The sequence below is a fragment of the Trichechus manatus genome, unplaced genomic scaffold (assembly GCF_000243295.1).
Source record: "Trichechus manatus latirostris isolate Lorelei unplaced genomic scaffold, TriManLat1.0 scaffold00147, whole genome shotgun sequence".
Taxonomy (NCBI): Eukaryota; Metazoa; Chordata; class Mammalia; order Sirenia; family Trichechidae; genus Trichechus; species Trichechus manatus.
The window spans coordinates 2,480,822-2,492,227 of record NW_004444083.1 but is presented as its reverse complement, the minus strand read 5'-3'; the positions used below and the strand labels follow the sequence as shown (position 1 = coordinate 2,492,227).

At 35.0% G+C, this 11,406-nt stretch overlaps 1 protein-coding gene across 6 annotated transcripts in view; it reads left to right on the top strand.

Annotated features, from left to right (window-relative positions):
• AGFG1 (ArfGAP with FG repeats 1) overlaps positions 1–3,527 on the top strand; it is a 91,525-nt gene extending 87,998 nt beyond the window's left edge. For 3 of the 6 annotated variants that reach the window (XM_023740092.1, XM_023740095.1, XM_023740094.1), the window contains 2 exons: positions 599–690; positions 1,268–2,530. In XM_023740092.1, the coding sequence (XP_023595860.1) occupies positions 599–690; positions 1,268–1,327 (152 nt within the window). In that variant the 3' untranslated portion in view covers positions 1,328–2,530. Of the gene's footprint in view, positions 1–598; positions 691–1,267 lie in introns of all 6 variants that reach the window. The other 3 variants (XM_012558225.2, XM_023740093.1, XM_004385822.1) reach the window with 2 other exon arrangements.
• Positions 3,528–11,406: the final 7,879 nt, after the last annotated feature.

Sequence of the window (11,406 nt, the reverse complement as noted above, 5' to 3'; positions counted from 1 at the left end):
ACCCCAGACACTACTCACCAAGGTAGAATGTAGAGCATTGTCTTTATAAGCTGTGTCATGCCAATTGAGCTAGATGTTCCCCAAGACCATGGTCCCCAGAGCCCTCCCCCCAGCAACTCATTCCCTCAGGGAGTTTGGATGTGTCTATGGGGTTGAAGACTATCTTGAATTTACAATTCCGTATTTTCTTTTTTAAAGTCAGTGGCTAGGTAACAGTTTGGAAATACAATCCATGGCAGGTTGATAGATGATAAAATATTTCAGAGGGAATATTGGAATGTTCACATGGAAGCCATGATGTTGCCCTTACAGCCCTTCCCAAATAGCCATGAACTTATTTTATTTAAATCCTTTAAAGGTCAGCATTTTAGACAGCTGAGAACAGGTTCAATTAACCATCTCTGGAGTACTGTTTGAAAGCTCGTTTAAGATATGCCATAGGAAGTTCGTCTGTGGTACTTGAGACCCAGTGATTTGACATTGATATTTTACTTTTGCTGCTCTAGTAGGAATTTCTGTGAAACTCACTATGAGACTTTATAAGCATTGGCTGTCTCTTGAAGGTGGAAATTATAATTGGTGGTTCTGTTTTAACAAGGTGCAGGTTTTGCAGCATTTGGACAAACAAAGCCAGTGGTAACTCCTTTCGGTCAAGTTGCAGCTGCTGGAGTATCTAGTAATCCTTTTATGGTAAGCGAGATTCATTTTTCAGTTTTAAGCACTTTATAAATTGTTACATGGATGCTCCTAGGTATTCTACGGATAATGACAGTCACAACATAGTACAAATTGAGGCGAAGCCATTATGCATGATCCTTTCTGACTTTAAAAAAACAATCAATTTACAAATCAAAGCTTTGACAGTAAGTAAGCTATTTTATAGTATGAGACTTGTCTGTTTTCTTGGTTAAAATAACACTTTATGATCGGCTGTAGGAGTGAGTGAACAGTGTAAACAAGGGGTCTTAGAGTCAGATTTGGTTTGAATTATAAGTGCTTTTTTTGTGTGTTTTTTGTTTGTTTTTAAGGGAAGTCCCTTCTTAGAAAGCTTTGCAAGAGTGATCTGAAATGATAGAAGTGAAAGGAGCAGCACAGTGTCTGACACGTGATAGTTTTGTTAGTGCGTCTTTAATAACAATAATGAGTAAATATTATTGCCAGTAATAATAAAGTAATTCTTAATCTAATAAGTACAGTTTAATGTCTTCATATTTTCCACACACCAGTTTTTACTTGTTTGTTTATTTTGTCTTATGTTTTCCTTTAGACTGGTGCACCAACGGGACAATTTCCAGCAGGAAGCTCATCAACCAATCCTTTCTTATAGCCTTATATAGACACTTCACTGGAACGAACTTTTATGTGGTCACATTACATCTCTCCGCCTCTTGCACTGTTGTCTTGTTTCACTGATCTTAGCTTTAAACACAAGAGAAGTCTTTAAAAAGCCTGCATTGTGTATTAAACACCAGGTAATATGTGCAGAACAGAGGGCTCCGGTAACAACTTTTAACCTGTGAATTGGCAGAAAAAGATAGCGATATCATGTATATTAAAAATTGGCTAATATTAAGTTATTGCAGATACCACATTCATTATGCTGCAGTACTGTACATATTTTTCTTAGAAATTAGCTATTTGTGCATATCAGTATTTGTAACTTTAACACATTGTTATGTGAGAAATGTTAAACTGGGGAAATAGATCAGCCACTTTTAAGGTGCTGTCGTATATCTTGGAATGAATGACCTAAAATCATTTTCACCATTGCTACTGGAAAGTTACAAAGTCAAAATTGGAAGGTTTTATTCGTTCTTGAATTTTTCCTTTCTAAAGAGCTCTTCTATTTATACATGCCTAAATTCTTTAAAAATGTAGAGGGATACCTGTCTGCATAATAAAGCTGATCATGTTTTGCTACAGTTTGCAGGTGAAGAAAATAAATATTAGAAAATATGCTATTGTTTTTGTGTTCTTGCTGCAATGCCTTTACCAAAGTGGCCTTAAATATGAGTAGTGAATTGAGAACATCTTGAATTCTTAAATCAAAATACCAGAAAACATCCTAGTGACTAACTTTTAATGTCTAAAAGAGAAAATTTTATAAAAAGGCCATGTAGAAAATTTATTAAAACTACTATGATTGCTATATTCAGGAATATGTCAGTGGTAAAGCATTTAAATGTAGCTTGTCAAATTCACCATAATTCTTCTAATTTCATTGCAACTTCTTAATTTTGTGAAAATTTGTATATATTGAAAAATTTGCATGTATGTGTATTTACAAAATTTTTTAAGTATCTTGAATTCTCAGACTGAAAATGCAAAAAGGCCTATTTTAACTATTGATTTTTTTAAAAATATTGTCTTTGAATGTATTGGAAGCAGACATGCATTAACTGTGACATGATTGCACCTCAGTTGTTTTTTTTCCCCCCTCCTCTTTTTTTTTGGACAAACTGATATCAGTAGGATGTCTGTTTATCTTCAGTTCTTTGGGAAAAGAAACTGGAATGTTAACCAGAATACCCAGTGTTACCTTAAAGTTATAGAATGCTTTGTTTAAAAAGGTAATGATACTAATGTTTAGTTATATCATTTTGTTAATATTCAAATGAACTTGTTTAAATATTTATGTACAGTAATGTCTCATTCATCCAGAGATAACCTGGCAATCTATCAAAACGGAGCACAACTGAGAAAGTTGGGAGTTTTAAAAAATGCCTCTGAGCAACCCACATAAGTCACACAGCCTGTACATTAGAGCTCATGCATTTGTTTTTATGTGAGATTTTAATAATTTTGATTCTTTGATTTCCCAGCACCATAACATATTAGCTGTTCAGAGTGATGGCTTGAAAGGAGACTGAAAGAACTGAAGAGCGTACATACTCTGTCCAAGACCATTTAGTGTAGGAACAGCCAGTCCGGTCTAGAGGACATCACCATATTACATCATCTTCTGATAATTGTGTGCTATGATGACTGTGTGTCATCTAGCAAAGATGAAATTATGATCAACACAAATATGTAATACATGTTTGAAAAGTTTTTATCTTAAATGATTGATTTTTTTTTTAAAAAAAGCTTTGGTATTAAAAGAGGTAAACATCAGTTTCCTCAAATTTATTATTCATGTTGAATACCTTTTCCAGTGGTGGCTACATGAGTTGTTATCTTAATCCTATTTTAAAATCTGTATAGTGTTCTAGACTTGTTACACCATTGTTGTTGAGTGCATATCTGGCTGACTGTGTTTGATAAGCAAGGTGACTGGCAAACCTCTACCCGTATTCTGAGCAGTATGCCTCTTCTCTTAGAATTAAATGAATGCTGCAAAGGTCCAGGTGTGTGTTGCTGTATATCTGAAGTGTCTCTACATTTTGGGGGATTCCCTCCAGCCTCTTTTTCCTGGAGGGAAAACTTAAGAAATGCCTTTGAATGTCTATGTTTTAGATTATATCTGGTCACAATCAGTTCATATGTACAAAGTTACTATATAATTTGTAGGCCATTACCCAATAACCTACCAGGCTTACCGTCTAAGAAACAAGTAAATTAAACAGTTGTTATCAAAATAGTTTTAAGACTTTTTTTTCCTGGGTAAATTTTGAAGTTTATAATTAAATGGGAGCTCTTATTGACATATTGTAAATGAGTGCTTATAGAATCAAAATGCTTACTTTATGAAGAGATCCAACTTTAAAAATGGATTTTCTTATGATCCTATTTACTGTTAAAAACTTCCGTAGAGTTTTCTGTTCAGATTTGCTTCTGTGTTGAGTGCTCAAAAGGAGAAAATCCTCAAATGTGACAACACTGAAGACCTTTAAGTTTTCTGGCTTACTGAGTCCTATCTTCTCTCCTATTCTGTTCTGTCTTTGCTCAGGGAAAAAAAAAATGTTTTCTTTTAGGGTGGCAAACCTTTTTGATAACAGTTTACAGGCATATTTTATTCTCATTTTGGTGAAAATAGAGATTAGCTTATCACTTCCTTAAAATAATTCCTTCTGTAAATTTGAAGAAGCATATCAATACTTCATTTGTGAGCACCCTCCCCTGTCACACACCTCTTTAGTACAATTTCTGTAAATTAGGCAAAATGGAGAGAGTAACTAGCTGTTTCCTTACACTGTACCAACAGTTTTCAAACATTTTTCTGTCAGGAACATAACTCTTAAAAATAATTGACGACTCCAAAGAACTTTTGCTTAGGTGGTTTGTAGCTATTGAAATTTACTGTATTAGAAATTAATACTGAAACATTTTTAAAAAAATGTTTATTCATTAAAAAATGAAACTCATTACATGGTAAAATAAATAAGATTTTTTTTAATGGAAGATAACCTTTTTCCAAAACCAAAAAAATGAATGAGAAGAGGAGCATTGTTCTACGTTTTTGTCTCTCTCTCTGACTTAATAGAAGCAGCAGGATTCATACTGCTTCTGCAGTCACACGCTTGATGGTGCTCAAAAACTCCGCTGTGCACTGTGAGGTAATGAGAGTAAAAGGATTTAAGTCATAGTAGTGTTATGAAAGCCCCTGAAAGGGTCTTGGGGACCATTAGGAATCCCCAGACCACACTTTGAGAACCAGTATGCTACACTGTTAAATTTGCATGTATACTACTGCCTTAACTTCTAAGTTTGTTTTTTGTTTTTTTGGTTAGCACATAACTCTTCCTTCAACTGCAATTCCAGTTAAAATTGAGAATTTTTTTAAATATAGTTTTCTGAAAATATTTTAATATTGATAAAATTCATATGTACTGTTTGGATATTACAAGTTCTGATTCATGGATATTGGTTTATGTTTTGGAATCATTTACTATTCTGATCACTCTGAAAGTCTGTGATTATTTTTGAGGAACTATCAAATAACTAATTTAAAAATTTTAATAGAGCACCTTGCTGAAGAAAAGTTTAAAATGAAGAATAGTTTCTTACATCTCTTATGCTTATAGTTTTCAAAAAATTTAGCTTTCTATAAAGCTAAGTGTAAGAGATGTAAGAAACTATTCTTCATTTTAGAAGTTAAGACTGTTTATAAATATGGAGCCCAGGTGACACAGTGGCTGAGCTGTCACGTGGTCACTATGAGTCAGAAATTGACAGCACACAACTATCTCTCTCTCTCTTTTTTTGTTTAAATGAAAATTGGTTTCTTCTAACAAAATCACAACCATCCAGGAGGTCAGCTAGTACAATTAAAGAATATGCTTACTTTGGAAAAGGTTTATTTTAGCTTTTACTTTCCCAATTTACACTTTGTCCATTTTAAAGACAGTCCTCAACTTTCTGCTGCTTCTCTTTTTAAACAAACTGTTTTGAAATTCATTTGAAATCATAGTGACATGGTTTATAATAAGTAGTCACCAGAATTTTTTGCTGTTCCTGTTTTTGGTATATTGGAAAGTATGCTATTTTTATTTTCCGTTTCTACCTTTGTCATTGTTAGGTGCATGCAGTTTAGTCGGTTCCAACTCATAGAGACCTTATAGGACAGGGTAGAACTGCCCCGTAGGGTTCCCAGAAGGTGACTGGTGGATTTGAACTGCCGACTTTTTGGTTGGCAGCTGATCTCTTAACTGCGCCATCACGGTCTTACGCCTTATTTCTTGCATTTTCTCTATCCGCTGTGCTCCTGTACTTAAGTTCAAAGTGGCTCATCTCATTTTTGCCCTCTACTTGTAGCCTTGGACTGATACTGGAAAATTAATCTCCAGAGGACCACAATGATGATGTGCTTTAAAAAAATAACTCCTTTAAAGTAATAGTAGTTGGTGGTATTATGTGCTGTGGTTTATGAAGCCCTTTTTATTTATCTGACACTTGTTAAATGCTTTTCATATATTATCTCATACATTCTTAAAGTGGCCCCTTACTTTAAAGCCGAAAGAAGTAAGGCACAGAGAGTTGAGCCAGTAAGTGACAGAGCTTATGCTGTTAACAAAGTATTTTATTGTTGAATTAAAGTGCCATCACATTTGTGGGTAAGTAGATTTTTAACAATTTTTGAAATTCTGAGACACAGTTACTTTCTGTTCTATGTACCTAATAAAATGAAATAATTTATTTTGGGTTTCATACATAATTTGGTGATATCAATACAGCTTCTCTGGAATTTTATTTAAACTTTACAAGCAGATTAATAATGAGTGGAGCATGTTTTAAACTAAAGACACACCCGAAATAGCACAGTGACTCATATTTTGTGAAACATTTCATTTTTATTGATCTAGTTTGTGCCCTATATGATTTTAAAATTTACTTTCTTAAAAAGATATGCTGTTGTTAAAATTTGTATTTTATCTTCATTAAATTTTTCTTTATTTTAAAATAGTTATTAATTAAATATTTTATGTGGTTATATTTGAACAGAGGAGTCCCCGGGTGACACAGTTAAGTGCTTGACTACTAGCTGAAAGGTCGGTGGTTCAAACCCACCCAGAGATGCCTCAGAAGAAAGGCCTGGCGATCTGTTTCAGAAAGGTCACAGCCTTGAAAACGCTGTGGAGCAGTTCTACTCTGCGCACATGGAGTTGCCATGAATCGGAATCAGCTTGACAGCAAATAGCAGCAGCATGTTTGAACAAATGAATATATAACAAATGTGTAATCCAGTGGCATGCTAGTGAGTGTTTAACAGCTGTCTCTTGAAAAAGTGTCCTGTTTTGAAGTGTTTGCTGAGGTGTAAATACCCTCCCCATGACCAGTTTCATCTACCGTCTGATCTCCATAAGAAAGAAAGAGACATCTTTGGTCTGTCAGTCCTTTACAAGTCATCCCCAGCACAGTATTGACATGTAATTCCACAACCTAGCCGTTAAATTTACTGTTTGGTGGTTGTATCCAGTATTTGAAGTGCCTTTTGTTTGTGTCAATTTTGTAGGCCAAAGATGTGATTTTAACACTTCGTTTTATGTTTCTTTTGATTACTGGTACGGTTGATCATATGTTCATGTTTCTGAATTACTTCTTCATGAGATAGCTTTTCTAGTATGCTCATTTTTTTGTTTTGTGGTTTTTGTTTGTTTTTTTTGGTGGAGTGGGTGGGGTATAAGTGTAGCTGTTGAGATTCTGAACCAAGTAAGGAAAGGGAGCCTGGGGAGGTTCCCACCATATTCTTATGGGCATTTTTTGTTGTTGGGGAAGTGCTTTATCAAGTCAGCTTTAATTGATTTATTTAGAAGTATACCTTGAAGGCTTTATGGTTTTGAGTGAATTAAAAAAACAGATGAGCTTACTAAGATTATATGCCAATAAATTATATGACTTTATTTTTTAATTGGTTTGTTAGACCTTTTTTGTGTACCGATATTAACCATAGCAACTGCTAATATTCTATTTTTATATTGTTTATAGAAGTTTTATATTTTTATAAGGTCAGATCTATCAATCTAATTTCTAACTTGAGTTTGTGCTTAAGAAATCCTTTACTAAACCAATGTTATATAAATATTCACCTATATACACCTATATGCTTCTCTTGTTTAATTTTTACTTATGAGTATTTAAGATTGATAACTTTTTAAACTTTGGGTGAATGTTATTAGGAGTAATACCAGAGAGAAAGCTCTGTGTTAATTGGATAAAAACCAAACAAACCCACTGGCATGTAGCTGATTCCGACTCATAATAGGACAGAGTAGAATTGCCTCATAGGGTTTCCAAGACTGCATTTTTTACAGAAGCAGACTGCCGCATCTTTCTCCCATGGAGCAGCTTTTAGGTTTGAACTGGCGACCTTATGGTTAGGCAGCCAAGTGGTTAACCACTGTGCCACCAGGACTCGTTACTGATTGGATAACCTGTTGCCATTGAATTGATTCCAACTCATAGCGACCCTATAGGACAGAGTAGAACTGCCTGATAGGGTTTCCAAGGAGTGACTGATGGATTCGAACTGCTGACCTTTTGGTTAGCAGTCTGAGCTCTTAACCACTGCACCACCAGTGCTCCATTGATTGGATAGTGTCATACCATTCTCATGGAAATTTAATTAAGGTCAAGGATATGAAGCCCAAGCAAACAAAAACCCAAATCACAGTAGTGCTGTGATGTCTTGCAGCAGAGGATGAGTTCAACCTCGAAGCTTCCAAGTCCAGAGGAGATGTAAAGGACAACTAACCAGTTGCCATTGAATTGATTCAAACTCATGGCGACTTTATGCGTGTCCGATTAGAACTGTGCTCCATAGGGTTTTCAGTGGCTGAGTTTTTGGAAATGGATCACCAGGATTTTTTTTCGAAGGCACATCTAGGTGAACTTGAACCACCAACATTTTGATTGGCAGCCCAACGAGTTAACCATTAGCACCACCCAAGAATTCCAAAGGACAACTAGAAGGAAGTTAAATGAATATATTTTAAAAAGGAAGGGTGGCCCATAGCAAAGTAGAGGTACTAGGATGGATGGAAGTTACTTAAAAGAGGCAGGATCCTCGTTAGAGGGGAGAAAGGAACAGGCCAAGGGTGGCATGTTTTCCCCATTATATGAAGACATGTCATCTTTGTGGATAGACATGACATCAAAAAATATCATTGTTCTAAAATGCTTCTACTGTCCACACAGCCTCCTGGTCCTAGAGAAGCATTTTGATAAATTTATTGTCAATCTGAAGGAATTTGGTCATCTGTGTAAGGATACTGTAGCGATTAAAATGGCAATACACTGGAAAAGTTTTAACAATTTGGTGAGAAGTTTATATAAAAGCCAGATGAGTTCTCCCACTTAATTGATTTAGGAATCCTCAGGAAAACTTACTATGACCTCATCTATAGTTTTAGTTCAGTTCTTAGCTACGTGGATTGGATCTCTGTTCACGGTAGGTCCCCCAGAATATTAGCAGAAAATAATCAGCATTTATTTTTTAAAAGTGAATACTTCTTGAGAATAGACAACTCAGTATATAAGGGATCAGGAGAAGCATGAAAGTGCCTGCAGTAAGAAGATTGTTTCATTTAGAGAACATGTGTACACATGAAAGATAGTAAGTTCCATTTCTTTTGATTTTCCCAAGTCTAAAATTAAAAAGAAATAATTACTATGTGTTTTATTATACAACTAATACCATATCACTCTAGATCAGTGGTCAGTAAGCTACCACCTGCTGGCTAAACCCAGCTAATCACCGATTTTTGTAAATAAAATTTAATTGGAACACTGCCATGCCCATTTGCTTACATATTGTCTGTGTTGCTCTCATCCTGAAACAACGGCAGAGTCGAGTAGTTGCAAGAGGGACCATTCCACAAAACCTACAGTATTCCTTTACAGAAAAAAGTTTGCTGAACTCTGTATAATTTGGTAAATGCAGACAGTATTAAAAATATAAATAGTTGATAATATCACCTACCAGAGATAATTTGTTACATTTTATGTACTTTGTGAGTGTACATCTTACACCAAAATATAAAAGTTGTATACATGTTAAATATTGAGAAAACATGATTTTTAATACCTGCATAGTATTCTGTAACAGATACGCAATGATTAAGCGTTCTCTATCTAGTTTGTTTCCAGTTTACATTATACAAATAATATTCTAATAAGTATCCTTATACATAAACCTGTGTGTGTATATAGTGTTATTCTTTTAAAGAACAGATTTCCAGGAGTAAACCTAATGAAATCAAGACCAAATTGTCCTTGAAAGACATTTTTACAAAGTTTACACTCCCACCATCAGGATATGAATGTTCATTTTACTGGATCTTTACTGCTCTGGGATTTTTAGATAGTTTTAGACATTATGACAAGCAGAAAACAGTATTGTCATAAGTTATGACTTTGTTGTAAATTGGTTTTGTCATAAGTCAAATACCTCTTTTTTTTTTTTAGTTTTCATTATTATTGCCTTTTTTTATCACCTTTATAAATCATAACATTGAACACCTGCGAGTGAACATCTGCAAATGATAAGCAAATTATGCACTGTAACATAGCTCTTATTTAGTTGTTTGTGTCTGTATCCCGCACAGCACTGTAACATATCACCTAAATTTCAGAACAGGCACTATAAATTATTTAAAGTCCAGTACCTGGCAAGGTTCCTGGCTCATAGTACATACTTAATATTTGTGCCAGTAAAGATAATAAAATTATCAAAAAATATGAAGTAATAGATATCAAGGGCTGTTATGTCACCAGTGCCAGACACTGCCCAGTCCTGCACCATCCTCATGATTATTGTTGAGCTGGAGTTTTATTTGCTTTAGGGCAAGAATTGGGAACAAGCGTGATTAATCATTGAATAGTGAATGATATGATTGGATTTGCAATTTAGAAATAATATTTTGGCTACAGAGTGGAGAATGAATTTACTGGAGGGACAGTGGAGATGAGACATTAATGAATTTATTTTCAGTGATTTCTGTGAAAAATGATGGTTACCTGAACCAGCATAATGGGGAGAAGGTGTAAGTTTTGAGCAAGGGAGAGAGCAATCACGTATGATTCCCAGACTTCCCATTCAGGCAGTTGGATAGATGTGAGTGACATTTGCTGTTCCTGAGAAGCGATTGCATGGGAAGATGCTGAGTCCAGTTTTAGAGATGTTCCTGAAAATCATACATGTATAGGCATACCTCAGAGAGATTGCGGTTAGGTGTCAGACCACTGCAATAAAGCGAATATCTCAATAAAGTGAGTGACACGAAGTTTTTGGTTTCCCAGTGCATGTAAAAGTTATGTTTACACTATATTGCAGTCTATTAAGTATACAATAGCATTATGGCTTAAAAAAGAAAAAACCAATGTACATACCTTAATTAAAATTACTTTGCTAAAAAATGCTAACCATCATCTGAGCCTTCAGAAAGTCGTAATCTTTGTTAGTGAAGCGTCTTACCTTGATGTTGATGGCTGCTGACTGATCAGATTGGTAGTTGCGGAAGTTTGGGTTGGCTGTGGCAATTTCTTAAAATAAGACAGTGAAGTTTGCCACATTGATTGACTGTTACCTTTCACAAAAGATTTCTTTGTGTAGCATGCGATACTGTTTGATAGCATTTTACTCACAATAAACTTCAAAAATTGGAGTCAGTTCTCTCAAACCCTGCTGCTGCTTTATCAACTAAGTTTATATAATATTCTAAATCCTTTTTTGTCATTTCAACAATGTTCACAGCATCTTCACCAGGAGTAGATTCCAGTTCAAACCACTTCCTTTGCTTATCCATAAGAAGCAACTCCTCATCCGTTAAAGTTTTATCATGAGATTGCAGCAGTTCAGTCACATCTTGGGGCTCCACTTCTAGTTCTTTTACTGTTTCCACCACATCTGCTGTTACTTCCTCCACTGAAGTCTTGAGCCCATCAAAGTTATCCTTGAGGGATGAAATAAACTTCAAACTTCTGTTGCATTTTGACCTCCTATGAATCCTGAATAGTCTGAATGGCATC